Genomic DNA, 26677 nt, shown 5'->3' on the forward strand with positions numbered 1-26677 from the left:
TCCTGGGCCAAGCCTGGCTGGACCCCAGGAGGGCAGAAACCTGTCTGAGGGGTTGGCAGCAGCAGCCAATGGATGTAGACGACTGCATAAATGACGTTCTAAGCATATTACATTTATAATTTTAGTAAGAATGAAGGGTTCTGGCTAACACAAGGCTTAATGACAGGCAGAATGCTAATAGCAGTGCAGTCGACAGCTGAGGATTGTAAATAGTTGCAGAGCTTCAGACCATGATGGTGTGACAGAAGACAAGGTTCACTGACGGGAAAGGTCGGTGTCTTCTCCTGGGGGAGAACTGGGTGGTCTCTATCTGTTGCATTCAGTGTCTGTGGCTGGACATTTCCAGAAGGAAGGAGTAATGTGTTCCACTGTCCTGCCAGACTGGCCTCTTCCATGTGAGCTGAACTACATGAGGTATTGTGGACTCTGCTGCTGTCCTGATGACATAAACCACTGAGGGCCACTGCCAGGGGCTGCTGGTGACTGCCTGGCCTCAGCACACGCCCCTCACGCTGGCTCCCGGTTTTGAAAGATGTGTCCAGATTTCTCTGTAACTGTCACCGAGCCATCTCAGAGCCTCTCTCTCTCTGCTTCCCTCCTGCTCCATAATTGAACCCTCTCACCCCCAATCAAACAGAAAATATCAAACCTGATTCTACAAGTAGATGGTGTCATCTGTAGTGGTGCCAGACTGCTGACCCAGGTGTGAAACAGAAGCTCTCGCAGCCCCCGTGGTACCGGGGGCCCCCAGTGTTTCTTGTTTTGGAGGGGGGCACCTCTACGCCATGCAATTGCAATGACTTTCTTAGTACATGGTTTGTGTTGCCCCTAGGCCTATTACATCCTATTGTATTCTACAGTGTTTGCACTACTTTTCTAACTGTTTGCTTACCTGATTTTGGTTTGTGTGTATATTTTGTGTATTTTAATTACCTCCTAAGGGAGTATATCCTCTGAGATATTTTTGGCACATTGTCACTAAAATAAAGTACCTTTATTTTTAGCAACTCTGCATATTGTGATTGTTATGATATAGTGCTATATGATATAAGTGGTATAGTAGGAGCTTTGCATGTCTCCTAGTTCAGCCTAAGCTGCTCTGCTATAGCTACCTCTATCAGCCTAAGGTGCTAGAACACTACTAATCTACTAATAAGGGGTGACTGGACCTGGCACAAGGTGTAAGTACCATCAGGTACCCACTGTAAGCCAGGTCAGCCTCCTACAGCTGTACTGAGTGTGTACTAGCCAGGACAGAAAGCGTGGGTCCTGGAGCCTATGGCTTCCAGGGCACTCCAGGACAAGTGGAGTGGCCCCCAAACCATTGTGGAAAAAAGGGTGAGGTTACCTACTTGGTAGACCTTAGCACTCCCAGAAGCCCCTTCAGGGGGCTTCATGTGAATAGCCTAAAGGCCTACTGTGACAGGTCAGATATGACTTTGCTCATGGCAACTGATGAGAGACAGGAAGAAGAGAGTGACCCTGTCGCTGACCCCTTCTCCCACAGTGCAGCTGATAGCTCAGTGGATGGGGTAGTGCTTGCTGCCTGTCTCTGGGTCCCGAAAAGAGTACTGCAGAAACCTCCTAGGTCAGTTCTCAGAACTGTTCTCCCTGACACCTGTTCAAACCACACGGTGAGAACACACCATTGGCACAGGGGACAGCTTACCTATTAAAAGCAAAATTTACATGCAACCTGATCATGTCAGAGACTGCATTAAGTCTGAGGTTCAGAAGATACTAGAGCTAGGAGTCCTAGATCTCTCAGACAGCCCCTGGGCTAGTCTTGTAGTACTTGTCCCAATACCCCACTCCCAGAATGGAAAAAGAGAGATGCGGTTTTGTGTAGACTACAGGGGTCTCGACACTGTTACTAAAACAGATGCTCATCCTATCCCTAGAGCAGATGAGCTTATAAATACAATGGCATCTGGCAAGTATCTAAGCACCTTTGATCTTACTGCTGGATATTGGCAGATCAAGTTATCAAAAGGATGCTAAACCGAAAACAGCATTTTCTACCATTGGAGGGCACTATCACTTCACTGTGATGCCCTTTGGGCTGGAAAATGCACCTGCCACACTCCAAAGGCTGGTGAATACAGTTCTCCAAGGATTGGAAGACTACAGTGCAGCTTATCTTAATGATACAGCTGTCATTAACTCCACCTGGGATGACCACCTGGTCCACTTGTGGAATGTTTTGGAGGCCCTGCAAAACGCAGGCCTTACTATCAAGGTCTCTAAGTGCCAGATAGGGCAGGGGAAGATGGTATAGCTGGGCCACCTGGTAGGTGGAGGCCAGATTCAGCCACTCCAGGGTAAAATCCAAACTATTTTGGTTTGGACTGCCCCTACTACACATACCCAGTGTAAGGAAATGCCTCCTTGGCATGGTTACCCCCTGACGTTTTGCCTTTGCTGATGCCAAGTTATGATTTTAAAGTGTGCTGAGGTCTCCTAACCAGGCCCCAGCACCAGTGTTCTTTCCCTAACCTGTACCTTTGTTCCCACAATTGGCACACCCTGGCATCCAGGTAAGTCCCTTGTAACTGGTACCCCTGGTACCAAGGGCCCTGATGCCAGGGAAGGTCTCTAAGGGCTGCAGCATGTCTTATGCCACCCTGGGGACCCCTCACTCAGCACAGACACACTGCTTGCCAGCTTGTGTGTGCTAGTGAGGACAAAACGACTAAGTCGACATGGCACTCCCCTCAGGGTGCCATGCCAAACTCACACTGCCTATAGGTATAGATAAGTCACCCCTCTAGCCGGCCTTACAGCCCTAAGGCAGGGTGCACTATACCATAGGTGAGGGCATAAGTGCATGAGCACTATGCCCCTACAGTGTCTAAGCAAAACCTTAGACATTGTAAGTGCAGGGTAGCCATAAGAGTATATGGTCTGGGAGTCTGTCATGCACGAACTCCACAGCACCATAATGGCTACACTGAAAACTGGGAATTTTGGTATCAAACGTCTCAGCACAATAAATGCACACTGTAGGAAGTTGGCTCTGTATGCACTATTTCAAAGTAAGAAATAGCATGCACAGTGTCCAAGGGTTCCCCTTAGAGGTAAGATAGTGGCAAAAAGAGATAATTCTAATGCTCTATTTTGTGGTAGTATGGTCGAGCAGTAGGCTTATCAGAGGGTAGTGTTAAGCATTTGTTGTACACACACAGGCAATAAATGAGGAACACACACTCAGAGACAATTCCAGGCCAATAGGTTTTTGTATAGAAAAATATATTTTCTTAGTTTATTTTAAGAACCACAGGTTCAAGATTTACAAACAATACTTTAAATTAAAGGTATTTCACTTACGAACTTTAGGGACTTTGAATTAGCAAAATAGCATGTACAGTTTTCACACAAATGGCAAATAGCTATTTTAAAACTAGACCGTGCAATTTTCAACAGTTCCTGGGGGAGGTAAGTGTTTGTTAGTTTTGCAGGTAAGTAAACCACCTACAGGGTTCAAGTTTGGGTCCAAGGTAGCCCACCGTTAGGGGTTCAGAGCAACCCCAAAGGTACCACACCAGCAGCTCAGGGCCGGTTAGGTGCAGAGGTCAAAGTGGTGCCCAAAACACATAGGCTTCAATGGAGAAGGGGGTGCCCCGGTTCCAGTCTGCCAGCAGTTTTGTAGGGCACCGGGGGGGGATACAAGTCAGCACGGAAAGTACACCCTCAGCGGCACGGGGGCGGCTGGGTGCAGTGTGCAAACAGGCGTCTGGTTCGCAATAGGATTCAATGGGAGACCAAGGGGTCTCTTCAGCGAAGCAGGCAAGGGGGGGGGCTCCTCGGGGTAGCCACCACCTGGGCAAGGGAGAGGGCCACCTGGGGGTCGCACCTGCACTGGAGGTCGGATCCTTCAGGTCCTGGGGGCTGCGGGTGCAGTGTCTTTACCAGGCGTCGGGTCTTTGAAGCAGGCAGTCGCGGTCAGGGGGAGCCTCGGGATTCCCTCTGCAGGCGTCGCTGTGGGGACTCAGGGGGTGTCAACTCTGGCTACTCACGGTCTCGTAGTCGCCGGGGAGTCCTCCCTGTGGTGTTTGCTCTCCACAAGTCGAGCCGGGGGCGTCGGGTGCAGAGTGCAAAGTCTCACGCTTCCGGCGGGAAACGTGTGTTGTTTCAAAGTTGCTTCTTTGTTGCACAGTCTTTGGGGAACAGAGCCGCTGTCCTCCGGAGTTCTTGGTCCTTCTAGATGCAGGGGAGTCCTCTGAGGCTTCAGAGGTTGCTGCACCCAGTGGAACGCGTCGCTGGAGCAGTGTCTTTAGAAGTAGGGAGGCAGGCCGGTGGAGTTGGGGCCAAAGCAGTTGGTGTCTCCGTCTTCTCTGCAGGTTTTCAGCTCAGCAGTCCTTCTTCTTCTTAGGTTGCAGGAATCTATCTTGCTGTGTTCTGGGAGCCCCTAAATACTCAATTTAGGGGTGTGTTTAGGTCTGGGGGGTTAGTAGCCAATGGCTACTAGCCCTGAGGGTGGCTACACCCTCTTTGTGCCTCCTCCGTGAGGGGAGGGGGGCACATCCCTATCCCTATTGGGGGAATCCCCCATCTGCAAGATGGAGGATTTCTAGAAGTCAGAGTCACCTCAGCTCAGGACACCTTAGGGGCTGTCCTGACTGGCCAGTGACTCCTCCTTGTTTTTCTCATTATCTCCTCCGGCCTTGCCCCCAAAAGTGGGGCCGTGGCCGGAGGGGGCGGGCAACTCCACTAGCTGGAGTGCCCTGGGGTGCTGTAACAAAGGGGGTGAGCCATTGAGGCTCACCGCCAGGTGTTACAGTTCCTGGAGGGGGAGGTGAGAGGCACCTCCACCCAGTACAGGCTTTGTTACTAGCCACAGAGTGACAAAGGCACTCTCCCCATGTGGCCAGCAACATGTCTGGTGTGTGGCAGGCTGCTAAAACTGGTCAGCCTACACTGGTAGTCGGTTAAGGTTTCAGGGGGCACCTCTAAGGTGCCCTCTGGGGTGTATGTTACAATAAAATGTACACTGGCATCAGTGTGCATTTATTGTGCTGAGACGTTTGATACCAAACTTCACAGTCTTCACTGTAGCCATTATGGTGCTGTGGAGTTCGTGCATGACAGACTCCCAGACCATATACTCTTATGGCTAACCTGCACTTACAATGTCTAAGGATTTGCTTAGACACTGTAGGGGCATAGTGATCATGCACTTATGCCCTCACCTATGGTATATTGCACCCTGCCTTAGAGCTGTAAGGCCTGGTAGGGGGGTGACTTATCTATACCTATAGCAGTGTGAGGTTGGCATGGCACCCTGAGGGGAAAGCAATGTCGACTTTGTTGTTTTATCCCCACTAGCACACACAAGCTGGCAAGCAGTGTGTCTGTGCTGAGTGAGCGGTCCCAAGGGTGGCATAAGACATGCTGCAGCCCTTGGAGACCTTCCCTGGCATCAGGGCCCTTGGTATCAGAGGTACCAGTTACAAGGGACTTACCTGGATGCCAGGGTGTGCCAATTGTGGAAACAAAGGTACAGGTTAGGGAAAGAACACTGGTGCTGGGGCCTGGTTAGCAGACCTCAGCACACTTTCAAATCATAACTTGGCATCAGCAAAGGCAAAAAGTCAGGGGGTAACCATGCCAAGGAGGCATTTCCTTACACCCTTCATTTGGGGGATGGGGTTCTTGTAGGAAAGCACCATCTTGCCTGGCATGTTACCCCCATATTTCACTGTAGATATGTTTTAGTTGTATGTGTCACTGGGACCCTGCCAGCCAGGGCCCCAGTGCTCATAAGTGTGCCCTGTATGTGTTACCTGTGTTATGACTAACTGTCTCACTGAGGCTCTGCTAACCAGAACCTCAGTGGTTATGCTCTCTCATTTCATTCCAAATTGTCACTAACAGACTAGTGACCAATTTCACCAATTTACATTGGCATACTGGAAGACCCTTATAATTCCCTAGTATATGGTACTGAGGTACCCAGGGTATTGGGGTTCCAGGAGATCCCTATGGGCTGCAGCATTTCTTTTGCCACCCATAGGGAGCTCTGACAATTCTTACACAGGCCTGCCACTGCAGCCTGAGTGAAATAACGTCCACGTTATTTCACAGCCATTTACCACTGCACTTAAGTAACTTATAAGTCACCTATATGGCTAACCTTTACCTGGTAAAGGTTGGGTGCTAAGTTACTTAGTGTGTGGGCACCCTGGCACTAGCCAAGGTGCCCCCACATTGTTCAGGGCCAATTCCCCGGACTTTGTGAGTGTGGGGACACCATTACACGCGTGCACTATACATATATCACAACATATGTATAGCGTCACAATGGTAACTCCGAACATCGCCATGTAACATTTCTAAGATCATGGAATTGTCACCCCAATGCCATTCTGGCATTGGGGAGACAATTCCATGATCCCCTGAGTCTCTAGCACAGACCCGGGTACTGCCAAACTACCTTTCCCGGGGTTTCACTGCAGCTGCTGCTGCTGCCAACCCCTCAGACAGGTTTCTGCCCTCCTGGGGTCCAGCCAGGCTTGGCCCAGGAAGGCAGAACAAAGGACTTCCTCAGAGAGAGGGTGTTACACCCTCTCCCTTTGGAAACAAGTGTCAGGGCTGGGAAGGAGTAGCCTCCCCCAGCCTCTGGAAATGCTTTCATGGGCACAGATGGTGCCCATTTCTGCATAAGCCAGTCTACACCGGTTCAGGGATCCCCCAGCCCTGCTCTGGCGCGAAACTGGACAAAGGAAAGGGGAGTGACCACTCCCCTGACCTGCACCTCCCCTGGGAGGTGCCCAGAGCTCCTCCAGTGTGCTCCAGTCCTCTGCCATCTTGGAAACAGAGGTGTTGCTGGCACACTGGACTGCTCTGAGTGGCCAGAGCCAGCAGGTGACGTCAGAGACTCCTTCTGATAGGCTCTTACCTGTGTTGCTAGCCTATCCTCCTTCTTAGGTAGCCAAGCCTCCTTTTCTGGCTACTTAGGGTCTCTGCTTTGGGCAATTCCTTAGATAACGAATGCAAGAGCTCATCCGAGTTCCTCTGCATCTCTCTCTTCACCTTCTGCCAAGGAATCGACCGCTGACTGCTCTGGAAGCCTGCAAAACTGCAACAAAGTAGCAAAGACGACTACTACGACCTTGTAACGCTGATCCGGCCGCCTTCTCAACTGTTTTCTTGGTGGTGCATGCTGTGGGGGTAGTCTGCCTCCTCTCTGCACTAGAAGCTCCGAAGAAATCTCCCGTGGGACGACGGAATCCTCCCCCTGCAACCGCAGGCACGAAAAGACTGCATCACCGGTCCTCTGGGTCCCCTCTCAGCACGATGAGCATGGTCCCTGGAACTCAGCAACTCTGTCCAAGTGACTCCCACAGTCCAGTGACTCTTCAGTCCAAGTTTGGTGGAGGTAAGTCCTTGCCTCCCCACGCTAGACTGCATTGCTGGGTACCGCGTGATTTGCAGCTGCTCCGGCTCCTGTGCACTCTTCCAGGATTTCCCTTGTGCACAGCCAAGCCTGGGTCCCCGACACTCAAACCTGCAGTGCACGACCTCCTGAGTTGTCCTCCGGCGTCGTGGGACCTTCTTTTGTGACTTCGGGTGAGCTCCGGTTCACTCTTCTTCGTAGTGCCTGTTCTGGCACTTCTGCGGGTGCTGCTTGCTTCTGAGTGGGCTCTTTGTCTTGCTGGACGCCCCCTCTGTCTCCTCACGCAATTTGCAACATCCTGGTCCCTCCTGGGCCACAGCAGCATCCAAAAAACCTAAACGCGACCCTTGCAGCTAGCAAGGCTTGTTTGCAGTCTTTCTGCACGGAAACACCTCTGCAATCTTCTTCACGATGTGGGACATCTATCCTCCAAAGGGGAAGTTCCTAGTCCTCTTCGTTCTTGCAGAATCCACAGCTTCTACCATCCGGTGGCAGCTTCTTTGCACCCACAGCTGGCATTTCCTGGGCATCTGCCCACTCCCGACTTGATCGTGACTTTTGGACTTGGTCCCCTTGTTCCACAGGTACTCTCGTCCGGAAATCCATTGTTGTTGCATTGCTGGTGTTGGTCTTCCTTGCAGAATTCCCCTATCACGACTTCCGTGCTCTCTGGGGAACTTAGGTGCACTTTGCACCCACTTTTCAGGGTCTTGGGGTGGGCTATTTTTCTAACCCTCACTGTTTTCTTACAGTCCCAGCGACCCTCTACAAGGTCACATAGGTTTGGGGTTCATTCGTGGTTCGCATTCCACTTCTAGAGTATATGGTTTGTGTTGCCCCTATACCTATGTGCTCTCATTGCAATCTATTGTGACTGTACATTGCTTGCATTGCTTTCAATTGCTATTACTGCATAATTGTGGTATTGTGTACATATATCTTGTGTATATTTGCTATCCTCATACTGAGGGTACTCACTGAGATACTTTTGGCATATTGTCATAAAAATAAAGTACCTTTATTTTTAGTATATCTGTGTATTGTGTTTTCTTATGATATTGTGCATATGACACCAGTGGTATAGTGGGAGCTTCACACGTCTCCTAGTTCAGCCTAAGCTGCTGTGCTAAGCTACCTTTTCTATCAGCCTAAGCTGCTAGACACTTCTTCTACACTAATGAGGGATAACTGGACCTGGTGCAGAGTGTAAGTACCCCTTGGTACCACTACAAGCCAGGCCAGCCTCCTACAGTTATGTAGGAAAGTACCCTCTTTTTGGCATGATTACCCCCACTTTTTGCCTGCTGTCAGTGTGTTTTGTCTGTGTTCACTGGGATCCTGCTAACCGGTACCCCAGTGACTGTGCTTGCTCACTCTAAATTTGGTTGTTCTGGGACATCACACACCCCACATTTGGCATACTGGTGCCCCCATAAAAGTACTTAGTATACAGTACCCAGGGGTTCCCCATGGGCTGCATCATGTATTTTGCCACACATGGGAGCCCTTGTAAAATGTTTGAAGGTCTGCCATTGCAGCCTGCATGAAAAGGAGCATGCACCGGGTCATTATGTCACCCCTATGGTAGGCCCTCCTACCCCAGAGGGCAGGTTGCAGGTACCTGTGTGTGAGGGCACCCCTGCATGAGCAGAGGTGTCCCTATGAACTCCAGCTGCATTTTTCTGGACTTCGTAACTGCGGAGAAGCCATTTTACCCGTGTCCTGGACAATATGTCACTACCTGTGTCTAGCTACATATTGATAACTCTGTACCTGGTCATTTTTGGTATCAAACATGTTGGAGTCATACCCCAATACTGTTGCCAGTATTGGTTGTATGATTCCATGGATGAGAAATGCTGTAGTGTGTAGGATGCCCTTAAGGGGTGCAAGTAAGGAACCTGGAAACCCAAGGAGCAAGTAGTTAATGGCCATCAAGGTAGAGGATACAAGGTCTTGAACAGTAGTTCTGAAATCGATTTCTAGAAGAAACCTTTCAACCTCTTTAGAAGAGAGAGCTGATACCAGGTCACTGTTATTATTTGGCAGAGTGTTCATTGAGGGTGAATTTAAGTCACTTGGCATTCAGTAAAAGTTGAGGTTTAAAGCCATCAGAATTTGTGTAAGTCTGTTTGGAGAGCCAGTAGGAGAACCAGTGAGGGATATTGCTGGTGAATCCTTTTTGAGACATCAGGGTGCGTATGAGGGTGGATACTTGACTGTGTCACAGTCAGAGACAGCTGAGAGGTCCAGTAGTATCAGGTGACAAGGGTTGTCTTCATCTGTGGTCAGAAGGGTATAGTATTTGATGTGGAAGTTTGCACTCTGTGCTGCAGTGTCATCTGAAGCTAGACTGTTAGTCGTGGAGAAGATGGTTAGCATTTACGTGATCTTTGAGTTAAATGTAGACTCTTTTTAGGTCGAGCATAGGCATTTTACCTTGTGTATACTTTTAGTATACTTCTTATGGCTTAAAGTTATTTCATTTGTTGGCTGGAGTGTCCTTTAAAAATTCTTGCTTGCTAGTGGTCAGGTATGCCTTTTTCTCCCTCCTTTTTCTGTTTCAGAGCAGTGACTAAGAAATTATTCCACTTTGGTTTCTTTATCTGTTGCTGTAACGGGCTATTTTTGTTATTTCTCCAGTGATCCTCTTTGTGGGTGTTTTAGGCTGGTAACTGCCTGCGTTTAATTGCAGCATTCTGTTCCTCTCTTCTCCTCCCATGTTGCTGACAATTGTTTTGGCTTTATTCCAGTGCTGTCCTTGTTTCTCTGGCTCCTATAATAAGCCTTTATTTATTTATTTTTTACAAAAGAAACACCGGGTCATTTAGCTCACTGCTCACGAAATGCCACAATATGCCCTTTCTGGTAGAATGTAGCTAAACCTAGAAGCAATGATGTGAATCTTACTTAGCCTTGCATTATATCTCGTTTCTCTCTCCAGGGCCGCTCTCTGTCAGCACTCAGGACATCGCACACAGGGCATTGCTTATCTCCTTTATTGGGGCCATAAATCTTCTCAGGCTGCTCTGCTCGTTGGGAGGCAAGAATGCTTGCAAGCCTTTTTGTTCTGTTAAAATAAAAATAAAAATAAAATACTTTTCTAACCTTATTTTCTAATTTCTGTTCAGATATTTACACAACACGAGGTAGTGCAGTCATCTCGTCACTCTTCCTCTTCTTGTGATATCTGATGGTAGTAGCCGCCGGTGACAACCAAAAAATGCCAGGAAAAGATGAAATTATAAGACAGGGTTGACCAATTTGTGTCAAGAAAAGTCCAGTTCTGAATTTGCAATGCCAATAGTTCTAACACAAGAAAATGTGAGACCTAGTGCATTGCAAATGCTTCTTTCAATGATCTTGCTGAGAAATAGTAGGAGAATGATGAGTGGTAGTGGGCGAGGTCATTAGGGTCTAGTCTGGGTTTCTTTAGGAGTGGGAGGGTCTGGCCTATGTTAAGAGCTTCTTAGAAGGTGCATTGAGTGAGGTGAGCACTGAAAATGGCAAATCGTTGCAAGAGAGCATCTCCAGCAAGACCGTTGATGAAGGAAGATGTTATAACATTATCCTACATAAGAAGTGGGTTTGAGGGAGTTGGGTTTGACAGCAAGACCTTGGAGAGATAGTTCTTGGAAGACTGACCATTCTGGACTTCTACAGGAATGGGCCGGTGTAAGAACTGAAGCAGGTTTGATGTTGTTGTGCTGTCTGGTCTTCTGTATTTTTCATGAAACAAGTGGTTAATGCGTTGCACCTTTCTGTGGTGTGAGGAATAGGTCTGCCCAGCAGGGGGTTGTTGCAGCGCTTGATTGTCTGAAAAATAATTCTGCTTCTGTTGGTGGCTTTGCTGATTGTGTTGGCATAGTGCCTTGCTATGGCTGATGTAATTAAAGCCATATGGAGGATGCGAAAAGCAGACGTGTCACTTCCTGTGTATATGGAAGATGGGCAATGGTTTAGGGACTATTGACACTTGCTCTACTGTAACCTGCACTGAACCACATCCTGACATTGAGTGGATACTGGCTAGTGGGTGATTATTCAATGTCCTTTTAAAATATTTTGCACTTTTCAATAGCTTTATCCCTATGTCCCTCACCCCAGTCATTACTAGTGAAGTAGCTGCCACCTCACAACAAGAACAAAACAGGAGAATCCTAAAATGCAAGCCCCACTCACCCACACTGGGTGCTATAAAGGCGCAGACATTGTCGCGGCTGCTCTGCGGCTCCCCACGCCGATGCAGCCAGGACCCGTGGAGGGATGGACAGGAATAATGAGTTGGAGGCTTAGCTGTGGTATTTTTACAATAGATGTTTTTATTAAGGCCAACAGGACAAGGGAGAAAATAAATACAAATATTAAGTATAGTCTCTTGTTTTAACAGTCTTCTTCCTGTTCAGGGTGCTCTATCACGTAAATCTTCCCCAATGTCTCTTCTCTTTTCCTCATAGTGTCGTCGGATGATGATTCTGACGGCCCTCCAAAAACAAAACCGAGAAAATGTTCCAAGTAAGTCATTTATTCAGGGGGATAGTAAACAGAAGAAGTTCCTTAGGCGTGCACAAAGGCTTTCCTTTCTTATTGGGTCTTTCCAGCTTCTGCCTTTAGCCCTCTCTCATTATATACCTTCTTTTCGTGCTCTGCACCCAGTGGTTCTCAGTGTACTCATGCTGGCTCAGCCAATTTCCTTTAATTCCACACAGTTCTCCTTTGTCCTCCAGTCAGACCCAAGGTGGTACCTTGCACCTGATCATGATGAATGTGGCTAAGAGTCATCACAAGCCTAGGATCTGCTTAGTACAGCCCTCTGACTCTCACTGGTTCAAAAGTCAGACAACAACAAAAAATCCAGACTACTGAAATAATTTGTTTTCCCTCCACCATAGAGTAAGGGATATTATGCAACAAAACCTGACTCACCCAGGTAGGCACAACCCTCCCGGGTTGTGGCTGCAGCACGGTCATTCTCAGCTTCTGTGTCGACCTCCATCTCTGCCCATTCATCTAGGAGGTATATGGTGGCTTCACTGCTTGGCGTTTCAGAGTGGGATCCTCCCCTTTCCTGCCGTGACAAATCTGTCTTTAGTTTCTTGTTTCCCTGTTGCTGTACTGTAATGTCCTCTCCTCCCCTACTCCCAAGTCTCTCTTCTCTTTTCAGGAAATCACCCCGCTGTGGAACGACTTCATCCAGTTTTCTAGGGACAGATACTGTGAAACCCTTTGCTTTTCCTCCAGGTAAGTTCTGCTCGCCAACCCAGATCTTTCACATGACTGGAGTGGAGTGCTGTTGTGCAGTACATTGTCTAGCCTTTGTGGCCATGACCAGTGCATCGGCAACCTCACCCTACCAGGAAGGCCACGTACCTCGCAGTCAGGCGCAGCATAAATAAGTCGCTTCCGAGGACACAGCATTTGCCTACTGCTTTGATGCACTTACCATGTTTCTACTATCCATGCTAAAGCTGTTTTTAGACTCTCGTCTACATGCCTGCAGTTACACTGCTAAGCCTGATTTCGACTCTTGGGGCCTTCTTGTCTTCCCGCATCACACGGAGTCCCTGTGCTCACCGCATCTTCTCGCCAGCATCACCACTCCTCAGTAGGACTCCGGGGACCTGTAAGATATATAAAGTACTTACTAACAGTGGACTTATAGGGGCCCCTTGCCCCGGAAACGGAAAGAAAACGTTCAAGCTTGGTGATATTTTGTGATCTGGGTTTTTATTTCAAATTTTTTCTTTTAGTCTCTATTGTTCACTTTAAACTTTTATCGGTTCTTCCTTTTATTTTTATTTTCCTTTTGGTTTTTCTTCCTCTTTCTTTCTTTAATAGGTGTTCTGCTCCTTTCCCCTCCTTTTTCTTGGTATATCAGTTTCTTTACAATGTTTCTCCTGTTCTTTCTTTACAGTGGTCGCAGTTGGGTGCCCCCTGACCTTGTGGAATGCCCAGATAGAAAACGAAACCGAAGCCAAAGGTAAGTAGACTTATTTATCTTTACTTCAAATCCTTTATAGGGTAAGGAGTGCAGAGACACCAACCCGCTAGTGCAAGTGATAAAATAGGGGTCCTCCTTGTAGGAGTCTGGCCTGGCTTATAGTGGGTACCTTGTGGTACTTACACCTTGTGCCAGGTCCAGTTATCCCTTATTAGTAGTGTTCTAGCACTAAACTAGGAGACATGCAAAGCTCCTACTATACCACTTATATCATATAGGTACTATATCATAAGAAAACACAATACTCAGAGTTACAAAAAATAAAGGTACTTTATTTTGGTGACAAAATGCCAAAAGTATCTCAGAGGATATACTCCCTTAGGAGGTAAGTAATATAAACAAAATATATGCACACAAACCAAAATCAGGTAAGTAATAGTTAGAAAAGTAGTGCAAACAATCTAGAATAGAATGCAGTAGGAAGAAATAGGCCTAGGGGCAACACAAACCATATATTCCAAAAGTGGAATGAGAACCACAAATGGACCCCAGGCCTAGTGTAGTGTGTAGAGGGTCGCTGGGAGTGCAAGAAAACACTAAGGGTGCCCAAGATACCCCACCCCAAGACCCTGAAAAGTAGGAGTAAAGTTACCCTACTACCCCAGAAAGACAGTAAAGTCGAGATAGGGGATTCTGCAAGGACAACAACTGACTGCAAAACATGAAGACGGATTGCTGGACCTGAGGACCTGTAAAGGAAAGGGACCAAGTCCAAGAGTTACGCAAGTGTCCAGGGGGAGCAGGAGCCCACTAAACCCCGGATGAAGATGCAAAAGGGCTGCCTCCGGGTGGAAGAAGCCGAAGATTCTGCAACAACGGAAGGTGCCAGGAACTTCTCCTTTGGTCAGAAAATGTCCCACGGCGTGCTGGAGGATGTAGAGGTTCCACGCAGAAAGACCGCAAACAAGCCTTGCTAGCTGCAAGAGTCGCAGTTGAGGATTTTGGGTGTGCTAGGGCCCAGGAAGGACCAAGAGGTCGCCCCTTGGAGGAGGAGACAGAGGGGGCGCTCATCAACACAGACAGCCCAGGCAGAAGCAGGTAGCACCCGCAGAAGCACCTGAAAAGGCATTTAGAAGATCTGAGGACAGTGGTCGACTCAGTCACAAAGGAGGGTCCCACGACGTCGGAGTCCAACTGAGCGAGTTAGGCAATACAGGACGGAGTGCTGGGGACCTGGGCTAGGATGTGGACAAAGGAAGTCTTGCAAAAGTGCACAGAATCCCGAGCAGCTGCAGTTCACAGGATTACTGTCTGGCGTGGGGAGGCAAGGACTTACCTCCACCAAATTTTGACAGAAGGGCCACTGGACTGTCGAAGACACTTGGACCCAGCTCCTGTGTTCCAGGGACCACGCTCGTCAGGATGAGAGGGGACCCAGAGGACCGGTGATGCAGAAGTTTGGTGCCTGCGTTAGCAGGGGGAAGACTCCGTCAACCAACAGGAGATTTCTTTTTGGCGTTCAGTGCAGGGTAAAGGCAGCCAGCCCTCAGAGCATGCACCACCAGGAAACAGTCGAGAAAGCCGGCAGGATGAGGCGCTGCAATGTTGGCTGGTAGTCTTCTTGCTACTTTGTTGCGGTTATGCAGGCGTCCTGGAGCAGTCAACGGACGATCCTTGGCAGAAGTTGAAGAGGGAAGTGCTGAGGAACTCTGGTGAGCTCTTGCATTCGTTATCTGGTGCGATACCCACAGGAGAGACCCTAAAAGGCCCTCAGAGGAGGATTGGCTACAGATACAGAAAAAGGTAAGCGCCTATCAGGAGGGGTCTCTGACGTCACCTGCTGGCACTAGCCACTCAGAGCTGTCCATTGTTCCCTCACACCTCTGCATCCAAGATGGCAGAGGTCTGGGACACACTGGAGGTGCTGGTCAGGGGAGTGGTCACTCCCCTTTCGTTTGTCCAGTTTCTCGCCAGAGCAGGGCTGGGGGGATCCCTGAACTGGTGTAGACTGGCTTATGCAGAGAGGGCACCATCTGTGCCCTTCAAAGCATTTCCAGAGGCCAGGAGAGGCTACTCCTCCCAGGCCCTTCACACCTATTTCCAAAGGGAGAGGGTGTAACACCCTCTGTCAGAGAAAATCCTTTGTTCTGCCTTCCTGGGACCAGGCTGCCCAGGCCCCAGGGGGGCAGAAACCTGTCTAAGGGGTTGGCAGCAGCGTTAGCATGCGTGTAATGGTGTCCCCGCACTCACAAAGTCTGAGGAATTTGCCCTGAACAATGTGGGGGCACCTTGGCTAGAGCCAAGGTGCCCACACACTAAGTAACTTTGCACCTAACCTTCACCAAGTGAGGGTTAGACATATAGGTGACTGATAAGTTACTTATGTGCAGTGTAAAATGGCTGTGAAATAACATGGACGTTATTTCACTCAGGCTGCAGTGGCAGTCCTATGTAACAATTGTCTGAGCCTACTATGGGTGGCAAAAGAAATGCTGCAGCCCATAGGGATCTCCTAGAACCCCAATACCCTGAGTACCTAGGTAGCATATACAAGGGAATTATAAGGGTATTCCAGTGTGCCAATGAGAATTGGTAAAATGAGTCACTAGCCTGCAGTGACAATTTTAAAAGTAGAGAGAGCATAAACATTGAGGTTCTGTTTAGGAGAGCCTCAGTGATACAGTTAGGCACCCCCACGATCGCAGCACCACCTAGCTGTGTCTGTGTCCCCGACCCCCACCCACGCTGCTGTTAGGGTGTTCAAGGCCCTCCTCCACCCGCAGGCACCGGCCTGCGCCTCATCCCTGGGGTCTAGTGGGCTTCTGGTGAGCGTCGCTAGACTTGTGTGTAAGGAAATGCCTCCTTGGCATGGTTACCCCCTGACATTTTGCCTTTGCTGATGCTAAGTTATGATTTGAAAGTGTGCTGGGACCCTGCTAACCAGGCCCCAGCACCAGTGTTCTTTCCCTAAACTGTACCTTTGTCTCCGCAATTGGCACAACCCTGGCACCCAGGTAAGTCCCTTGTAACTGGTACCCCTGGTACCAAGGGCCCTGATGCCAGGGAAGGTATCTAAGGGCTGCAGCATGTCTTATGCCACCATAGAGATCCCTTACTCAGCACATACACACTGCTTGCCAGCTTATGTGTGCTGGTGGGGAGAAAATGACTAAGTCGACATGGCACTCCCCTCAGAGTGCCATGCCACCCTCACACTACCTGTGGCATGGGTAAGTCACCCCTCTAGCAGGCCTTACAGCCCTAAGGCAGGGTGCACTATACCACAGGTGAGGGCATATGTTCATGAGCACTATTCCCCTACAGTATCTAAGCAAAACCTTAGACATTGTAAGTGCAGGGTAGCCATAAGAGTATATGGTCTGGGAGTCTGTCAAACACGAACTCCACAGTACCATAATGGCTACACGGAAAGCTGGGAAGCTTGGTATCAAACTTCTCAGCACAATAGGATGCCAGTGTGCACTTTATTGTAATATACACCCAGAGGGCATCTTAGAGATGCCCCCTGAAAACATACCCAACTTCCAGTGTGGGCTGACTAGTTTTTGCCAGCCTGCCACACACCAGACATGTTGCTGGCCACATGGGGAGAGTGCCTTTGTCACTCTGTGGCCAGGAACAAAGCCTGTCCTGGGTGGAGGTGCTTCTCACCTCCCCCTGCAGGAACTGTAACACCTGGCGGTGAGCTTCAAAGGCTCACCCCCTTTGTTACAGCGCCACAGGGCATCCCAGCTAGTGGAGATGCCCGCCCCTCCGGCCACTGCCCCCACTTTTGGTGGCAAGGCTGGAGGAGATAATGAGGAAAACAAGGAGGAGTCACTCCCCAGTCAGTACAGCCCCTAAGGTGTCCTGAGCTGAGGTGACTCTTACTTTTAGAAATCCTCCATCTTGCTGATGGAGGCTTCCCCAATAGGATTAGGGATGTGCCCCCCTCCCCACAGGGAGGAGGCAGAAAGAGGGTGTAGCCACCCTCAGGGCCAGTAGCCATTGGCTACTGCCCTCCCAGACCTAACCACACCCCTAAATTGAGTATTTAGGGGCTCCCAGAACCGAGGAAGATAGATTCCTGCAACCTAAAGAAGAAGAAGGACTGCTGACCTGAAGCCCTGCAGTGAAGACGGAGACGACAACTGATTTGACCACAGCCCCACCGGCCTGTCTCCCTACTTCGAAGAAAACTGCAACAGCGATGCATCCAACAGGGTCCAGCGACCTCTGAAGCCTCAGAGGACTACCCTGCATCTAAAGGACCAAGACGCTCCCGAGAACAGCGGCCCTGTTGAAGAAACTGCAACTTTTTGAAACAAAGAAGCAACTTTTAAGACCACACGTTTCCTGCGGGAAGCGTGAGACTTTCCACTCTGCACCCGACGTCCCCGGCTCAACCTGCAGAAAACTAACACTACAGGGAGGTCTCCTGTCTTGAACTCAGGGGCCCGGTTGTAGGGACAGGCAAGATCTGTTGCCATAGAGGTATCCATTTTAGGATGTTGCTTAATCCAGTTTCAAGTAGATGCTGGTAATGCTTCTAGGAATTGTTCTAAAAGAATAATTTTAATTATGTCATCTCTATCTGGGTTATTGGGTGTTAACCATTTTAACCCCAGGTCTTGGATCCTAAAATAAAGAGCTCAGGGATTCTCCATAGGGGTCCACTTGGTTATGCAGAACCTAATCCGATAATACTCCGTGTCAGTGTCATGTCCGACTCTCTCGAATTCCCTTCTTGATTTCAGGAAATGGAGTAGTGTTACCGGGGTTTATAGAATGGTAGGCGGCTTGTAAAGTCCAAGTCAGGAGAGGAGCCACATATTGACCCCATCGGTCTTCCGGCCAGGTGGCAGAAGTGGCGATATGCTCAAAGTTTGTGAAGAACGCGTTGGGATCTTTGCCATCCTGAAATTTTTGTAGGACTGAACTTGGCACATTGGGGTGTACCGAGTTGCTGCAGTCGTATCTGTTAGCTTTTGTAACGCAGTCTCATGCGCTAGTTGGTTGTTGGCTATTATCGTAGCCTGGCTCTTGAGGGCATTTTGGAGGGTTTCCCTATCGGTTTTGGCCTCCCTTTGTTGCTCTTCCCAGAGTATCTGAAGATGGCATTGTCCTTCCGCCAAACTCTGTATCATCTCTTCGAGTGTTGGTTTTCTTTCCATGGTGTTCTTCCCGGAGTTTACAATTCCACTTCTGACACCATTGTAGGGGTCCCTTGTCCCGGAAATGGAAAGAAAACGTTCAAGCTTGGTGATCTTTTGTGATATGGGTTTTTTATTTGTAATTTCTTCTTTTAGTCTCTATTGTTCACTTTAAACTTTGATTGGTTCTTCCTTTTATTTTTATTTTCCTTTTGGTTTTTCTTCCTCTTTCTTTCTTCAATAGATATTCTGCTCCTTTCCCCTCCTTTTTCTTGGTATATCGGTTCTCTCGTAGGGGATTTCCATGTATAGTCATGAGCACTGAATAGTTCTGCACGCCTGCGGGGACCCCGGAGCACTGTTCTGAAGTGTCTTCTTAAGTGTAGATGTTCGCCTTTCTTGAGGAAGGCCTGCCAAATCACTTAAGAATGTCAATGTGCAGCCTAGATGAAAGGCTACAAAGGCCAAATTGTTAATTCTTTTGTATGAAAAAAGGATACTGTAGTAAAGATATACATTTAAAAACATGTTTATTCTAGAGATAAAGTAGAAAACAATTTTCACAAAGCTTTTTACAACTTTAAAATAAGGATGAAACAATGCAGGGCAGTGTAGCCCATAGGCTGCCATTATAAAGAATTTAAATAGAGCTGTGCCTTTAAAAGGAGAAAGACTTCCTGTATCCCATCATGCATAGCAAAAGGCAGTTGCCTCAGTTCTTTTTTCCGGTTACTTCTGACAGGACCCTGAGGCATTGAGCTCCACCTATTTATAGGTTTTTGACCAAAATTAAACAAAAATCCTTTGGATTTCATTTTTACTCGACGTTTTTCAACCAGAGTGAATGTTTTCTGTCCTTTTTTGTCAAATTCTGACAGAAATTTAAGGCTTTTTTCCACCAGCATGCCTTCACTTTTTGATAAGTGCCTTAGCTGTGGCAGGAAGAAGGCCAAAACAGACCCACATCATGTCTGTATTATTTGCCTGCCGTCATCTCATAAACCTGATTCCTGTGACAATTGTAAAACCTTCTCCAGGCGCACCCTTTGTGACAGGGAGAAGATTCGTCTTCAAGCGAAGGAGGATAGTAGACGGAGGGGACAATCCACCACAGAGCGAGGAGAAGGTCAGTCTTTTACCAGGGCTCTCACTTTGTCCTCTGGAGTAGCTTCCAGATCTGCTCAGAAACGTCACAGGTCCCAGACAACGTCGAGAGCATCGACTTCGAGACAGGGAACAGCACCGACATGCTCGCCGTCGAGAACCAGCTCGCCGTCGAGGAAGAGGCATCGCTCGCCGTCGAGAGCGTTATCAACGACGAGACGGCACAGACATTCGCCGTCGAGAAGTTCCCTGTCGAGGTCACCGCCAACGCGAAGGGGAAGATCGACGTCGAGAGACAGTACTCACTGTCGGAGACGATCTACATCATTCCACCGATGTTGAGGCAGATCGCCGTTGAAGGGTTCTCAACGGCGAGAGGAATCAACATTGAGAGGTACATGTCGGCGTCGTACTTCGACGTCGAGAAGCTTGTCGGCATCGAGAAGGCATTCAAAGAGACCAAGGAGAGTCTATACCACCTCAGAATCCTCGGCTTCTCTGATTCTCTTGCCACCTTCCCCTCAGCCATCTCCTTTACCACCGACACCTGTGGCACCTACAGCTCCTCCGCCGTTCCCTCTTTCTGAGGCCGCCCCAGTTACTCCTGCAGAATCCACGAGACAATCATGTCATTCTTTGAGTCGTTCTTCTGCGTCTAGACACTGTCATCAGCATGACTCGGACCACAGGTCTCCTCGTTCCCACCATAGGCACTCCTCTTCATCCACAAGAGATTACTCTCCAACGTTATCGGACTCCCCGTCTCAGAGAGTTTCACCCATAGATGATGTGAATACTTTTCAGGAGGTATTAATTCGAGGAGCTACTAAGCTGAACATCCCTCTGGCAGTACCCACTCCAACAACTTCTGTCATATTTGAGACATTACACCAGCGATCTTCAACAAGACCATTACTACCGCTGGTCCCAGGGTTACTTGAACCAGCAATGGACATTTTCCTTACACCGTCCACAACCAAGACTGCTCCTTCCAGACTCATAAAGAAATACCGTCCTCCGGAGCAGGACCCTTTATTTCTGAGAGCGGATCCGGTGCCCGATTCTGTGGTAATCGTGGCTGCTAAAAAGTTACATTCAACATCTCCGTCGTCCTCTTCTCAGACAAGCAGAGTAGAAAGATTGATGCCGCAGGCTGCAAAGTTTGCTCAACATCAGCAATCACCATGAAAGCGGCTAGTGCCTCTGCCCTTTTGGGCAGGTATGATTGTAGGAAAGTACCATCTTGCCTGGCATGTTACCCCATATTTCACTGTATATATGTTGTTTTAGTCTGTGTCACTGGGACCCTGCCAGGCAGGGCCCCAGTGCTCATTAGTATGTGCCCTCTATGTGTTCCCTGTGTGATGACTAACTGTCTCACTGAGGCTCTGCTAACCAGAACCTTAGTGGTTATGCACTCTCTGCTTTCCCAATTGTCACTAACAGGCTAGTGACCAATTTCACCAATTCACATTGGCATACCGGTACACCCATATAATCCCCTAGTATATGGTACTGAGGTACCCAGGGTACTGGGGTTCCAGGAGATCCCTATGGGCTGCAGCATTTCTTTTGCCACTTGTAGGAAGTTGGCTCTGTATGCACTTTTTCAAAGTAAGAAATAGCATGCACAGAGTCCAAGGGTTCCCCTTATAGGTAAGATAGTGGCACAAAGAGATAATTCTAATGCTCTATTTTGTGGTAGTGTGGTCGAGCAGAAGGCTTATCAGAGGGTAGTGTTAAGCATACAGGCAATAAATGGGGAACACACACTCAGACAATTCCTGGCCAATAGGTTTTTATATAGAAAAATATATTTTCTTAGTTTATTTTAAGAAGCTTTACACGTCTCCTAGTTCAGCCTAAGCTGCTCTGCTAAGCTACCCTTTTCTATCAGCCTAAGCTGCTAGACACCTCTTCTACACTAATAAGGGATAACTGGACCTGGTGCAGAGTGCAGAGGGTCGCTTGGACTGTAAGAAAACAGTGAGGGTTAGAAAAATAGCCCACCCCAAGACCCTGAAAAGTGGGTGCAAAGTGCACCTAAGTTTCCCAGAGATCACAGAAGTCGTGATAGGGGAATGCTGCAAGGAAGACCAACACCAGCAATGCAACAACGAGTACCTGTGGAACAAGGAGACCAAGTCCAAGAGTCACACTCAAGTCGTGAGTGTGCAGATGCCCAGGAAATGCCAGCTGTGGGTGCAGAGAAGCTGCCACCGGATGGTAGAAGCTGTGGATTCTGCAAGAACGAAGAGGACTAGGAACTTCCCCTTTGCAGGATGGATGTCCTACGTCGTGAAGAAGCTCGCAGAGGTGTTTCCGTGCAGAAATACCGCAAACAAGCCTTGCTAGCTGCAAGGGTTGCGGTTAGGGTTTTTGGATGCTGCTGTGGCCTAGGAGGGACCAGGATGTCGCCAATTGCATGAGGAGACACAGGTGGCGCCCAGCAAGACAAGGAGCCCACTCAGAAGCAAGCAGCACCCGCAGAAGTGCCGGAACAGGCACTACAAAGAAGAGTGAACCGGAGCTCAACCAAAGTCACAAAGGAAGGTCCCACGACGCCGGAGGACAACTCAGGAGGTCGTGCACTGCAGGTTAGAGTGTCGGGGACCCAGGCTTGGCTGTGCACAAAGGAAATCCTGGAAGAGTGCACAGGAGCCGGAGCAGCTGCAAATCACGCGGTACCCAGCAATGCAGTCTAGCGTGGGGAGGCACGGACTTACCACCACCAAACTTGGACTGAAGAGTCACTGGACTGTGTTAGTCACTTAGACAGAGTTGCTGAGTTCCAGGGACCACGCTCGTCGTGCTGAGAGGGGACCCAGAGGACCGGTGATGCAGTCTTTTGATGCCTGCGGTTGCAGGGGGAAGATTCCGTCGACCCAATGGAGATTTCTTCGGAGCTTCTAGTGCAGAGAGGAGGCAGACTACCCCCACAGCATGCACCACCAGGAAAGCAGTCGAGAAGGCGGCCGGATCAGCGATACAAGGTTGCAGTAGTCGTCTTAGCTACTTTGTTGCAGTTTTGCAGGCGTCCAGAGCAGTCAGCGGTCGAATCCTTGGCAGAAGGTGAAGAGAGAGATGCAGAGGAACTCTGATGAGCTCTTGTATTCATTATCTGAAGAATTCCCCAAAGCAGAGACCCTAAATAGCCAGAAAAGGAGGTTTGGTTACCTAGGAAGGAGGATAGGATAGCAACACAGGTAAGAGCCTATCAGAAGGAGTCTCTGACGTCACCTGCTGGCACTGGCCACTCAGAGCAGTCCAGTGTGCCAGCAGCACCTCTGTTTCCAAGATGGCAGAGGTCTGGAGCACACTGGAGGAGCTCTGGGCACCTCCCAGGGGAGGTGCAGGTAAGGGGAGTGGTCACTCCTCTTTCCTTTGTCCAGTTTCGCACCAGAGCAGGGCTGGGGGATCCCTGAATCGTTGTGGACTGGCTTATGCAGAAATGGGCACCATCTGTGCCCATGAAAGCATTTCCAGAGGCTGGGGGAGGCTACTCCTCCCCTGCCATGACACCTTTTTCCAAAGGGAGAGGGTGTAACGCCCTCTCTCTGAGGAAGTCCTTTGTTCTGCCTTCCTGGGCCAAGCCTGGCTGGACCCCAGGAGGGCAGAAACCTGTCTGAGGGGTTGGCAGCAGCTGCAGGGAAACCCCAGGAAAGGTAGTTTGGCAGGACCCGGGTCTGTGCTAGAGACTCGGGGGATCATGGAATTGTCTCTCCAATGCCAGAATGGCATTGGGGTGACAATTTCATGATCTTAGACATGTTACATTGCCTTGTTCGGAGTTACCATTTTGACGCTATACATATGTAGTGACATATGTATAGTGCACATGTGTAATGGTGTCCCCGCACTCACAAAGTCCGGGGAATTTGCCCTGAACAATGTGGGGGCACCTTGGCTAGTGCCAGGGTGCCCACACACTAAGTAACTTAGCACCCAACCTTTACCAGGTAAAGGTTAGACATATAGGTGATTGATAAGTTACTTAACTGCAGTGGTAAATGGCTGTGAAATAACATGGACGTTATTTCACTCAGGCTGCAATGGCAGGCCTGTGTAAGAATTGTCAGCGCTCCCTGTGGGTGGCAAAAGAAATGCTGCAGCCCATAGGGATCTCCTGGAACCCCAATACCCTGGGTACCTTAGTACCATATACTAGGGAATTATAAGGGTGTTCCAGTATGCCAATGTAAATTGGTGAAATTGGTCACTAGCCAGTTAGTGACAATTTGGAAAGAAATGAGAGAGCATAACCACTGAGATTCTGGTTAGCAGAGCCTCAGTGAGACAGTTAGGCATCACACAGGGAACACATACATATAGGTCACAAACCTATGAGCACTGGGGTCCTGGCTAGCAGGGTCCCAGTGACACATAACAAACATACTGAAAACATAGGGTTTTCACTATGAGCACTGGGCCCTGGCTAGCAGGATCCCAGTGAGACAGTGAAAACACGCTGACATACACTCACAAACAGGCCAAAAATGGGGGTAACAAGGTGTAGGAAAGTACCATCTTGCCTGGCATGTTACCCCCATTTTTCACTGTATATATGTTGTTTTAGTTGTATGTGTCACTGGGATCCTGGTAACCCAGGGCCCCAGTGCTCATAAGTGTGCCTGAATGTGTTACCTGTGTAGTGACTAACTGTCTCACTGAGGCTCTGCTAATAAGAACCTCAGTGGTTATGCTCTCTCATTTCTTTCAAATTGTCACTAACAGGCTAGTGACCAATTTTACCAATTTACATTGGCTTACTGGAACACCCTTATAATTCCCTAGTATATGGTACTGAGGTACCCAGGGTATTGGGGTTCCAGGAGATCCCTATAGGCTGCAGAATTTCTTTTGCCACCCATAGGGAGCTCTGACAATTCTTACACAGGCCTGCCACTGCAGCCTGAGTGAAATAACGTCCACGTTATTTCACAGCCATTTTACACTGCACTTAAGTAACTTATAAGTCACCTATATGTCTAACCTTTACCTGGTAAAGGTTAGGTGCAAAGTTACTTAGTGTGAGGGCACCCTGGCACTAGCCAAGGTGCCCCCACATTGTTCAGGGACAATTCCCCGGACTTTGTGAGTGCGGGGACACCATTACACGCGTGCACTACATATAGGTCACTACCTATATGTAGCTTTACAGTGGTAACTCCGAATATGGCCATGTAACATGTCTATGATCATGGAATTGCCCCCTCTATACCATCCTGGCATAGTTGGCACAATCCCATGATCCCAGTGGTCTGTAGCACAGACCCTGGTACTGCCAAACTGCCCTTCCTGGGGTTTCACTGCAGCTGCTGCTGCTGCCAACCCCTCAGACAGGCATCTGACCTCCTGGGGTCCAGCCAGGCCTGGCCCAGGATGGCAGAACAAAGGACTTCCTCTGAGAGAGGGTGTTACACCCTCTCCCTTTGGAAAATGGTGTGAAGGCAGGGGAGGAGTAGCCTCCCCCAGCCTCTGGAAATGCTTTCTTGGGCACAGATGTGCCCAATTCTGCATAAGCCAGTCTACACCGGTTCAGGGGACCCCTTAGCCCTGCTCTGGCGCGAAACTGGACAAAGGAAAGGGGAGTGACCACTCCCCTGACCTGCACCTCCCCTGGGAGGTGTCCAGAGCTCCTCCAGTGTGCTCCAGACCTCTGCCATCTTGGAAACAGAAGTGCTGCTGGCACACTGGACTGCTCTGAGTGGCCAGTGCCACCAGGTGACGTCAGAGACTCCTTCTGATAGGCTCCTTCAGGTGTTAGTAGCCTATCCTCTCTCCTAGGTAGCCAAACCCTCTTTTCTGGCTATTTAGGGTCTCTGTCTCTGGGGAAAGTTTAGATAACGAATGCAAGAGCTCATCCGAGTTCCTCTGCATCTCTCTCTTCACCTTCTGCCAAGGAATCGACTGCTGACCGCGCTGGAAGCCTGCAAACCTGCAACATAGTAGCAAAGACGACTACTGCAACTCTGTAACGCTGATCCTGCCGCCTTCTCGACTGTTTTCCTGCTTGTGCATGCTGTGGGGGTAGTCTGCCTCCTCTCTGCACCAGAAGCTCCGAAGAAATCTCCAGTGGGTCGACGGAATCTTCCCCCTGCAACCGCAGGCACCAAAAAGCTGCATTACCGGTCCCTTGGGTCTCCTCTCAGCACGACGAGCGAGGTCCCTCGAATCCAGCGACTCTGTCCAAGTGACCCCCACAGTCCAGTGACTCTTCAGTCCAAGTTTGGTGGAGGTAAGTCCTTGCCTCACCTCGCTGGGCTGCATTGCTGGGAACCGCAACTTTTGCAGCTACTCCGGCCCCTGTGCACTTCCGGCGGGAATCCTTTGTGCACAGCCAAGCCTGGGTCCACGGCACTCTAACCTGCATTGCACGACTTTCTAAGTTGGTCTCCGGCGACGTGGGATTCCTTTGTGCGACTTCGGGTGAGCACCGTTTCACGCATCCTCGTAGTGCCTGTTTCTGGCACTTCTCCGGGTGCTACCTGCTGCTGAGAGGGCTCCTTGTCTTGCTCGACGTCCCCTCTCTCTCCTGGTCCAATTTGCGACCTCCTGGGCCACAGCAGCGTCCAAAAACGCTAACCGCACGATTTGCAGCTAGCAAGGCTTGTTGGCGTTCTTTCGGCGGTAAAACACTTCTGCACGACTCTCCAAGGCGAGAGGGATCCGTCCTCCAAAGGGGAAGTCTCTAGCCCTTTGCGTTCCTGCAGAAACCGCAGCTTCTTCTGTCCAGTGGAAGCTTCTTTGCATCCACAGCTGGCATTTCCTGGGCATATACCCATCTCCGACTTCCTTGTGACTTTTGGACTTGGTCCCCTTGTTCCACAGGTACCCTAGATTGGAAATCCACAGTTGTTGCATTGTTGGTTTGTGTCTTTCCTGCATTATTCCTCTAACACGACTTCTTTGCCTTTAGGGGAACTTTAGTGCACTTTGCACTCACTTTTCAGGGTCTTGGGGAGGGTTATTTTTCTAACTCTCACTATTTTCTAATAGTCCCAGCGACCCTCTACAAGGTCACATAGGTTTGGGGGCCATTCGTGGTTCGCATTCCACTTTTGGAGTATATGGTTTGTGTTG

The 26677-nt window shown here is 49.2% G+C and overlaps 1 protein-coding gene across 1 annotated transcript in view; it reads left to right on the forward strand.

Moving 5' to 3' along the window:
* The window catches only part of LOC138297191 (uncharacterized), a 270414-nt gene that overhangs the window by 111845 nt on the left and 131892 nt on the right, over positions 1-26677 (forward strand). Inside the window, exons 2-4 of the mRNA XM_069236682.1 lie at positions 11854-11911; positions 12561-12637; positions 13311-13376. Of these exons, the coding sequence (XP_069092783.1) occupies positions 11854-11911; positions 12561-12637; positions 13311-13376 (201 nt within the window). The remainder of the gene's footprint in view (positions 1-11853; positions 11912-12560; positions 12638-13310; positions 13377-26677) is intronic.

Source organism: Pleurodeles waltl, chromosome 5, assembly GCF_031143425.1.
Source record: "Pleurodeles waltl isolate 20211129_DDA chromosome 5, aPleWal1.hap1.20221129, whole genome shotgun sequence".
NCBI lineage: Eukaryota > Metazoa > Chordata > Amphibia > Caudata > Salamandridae > Pleurodeles > Pleurodeles waltl.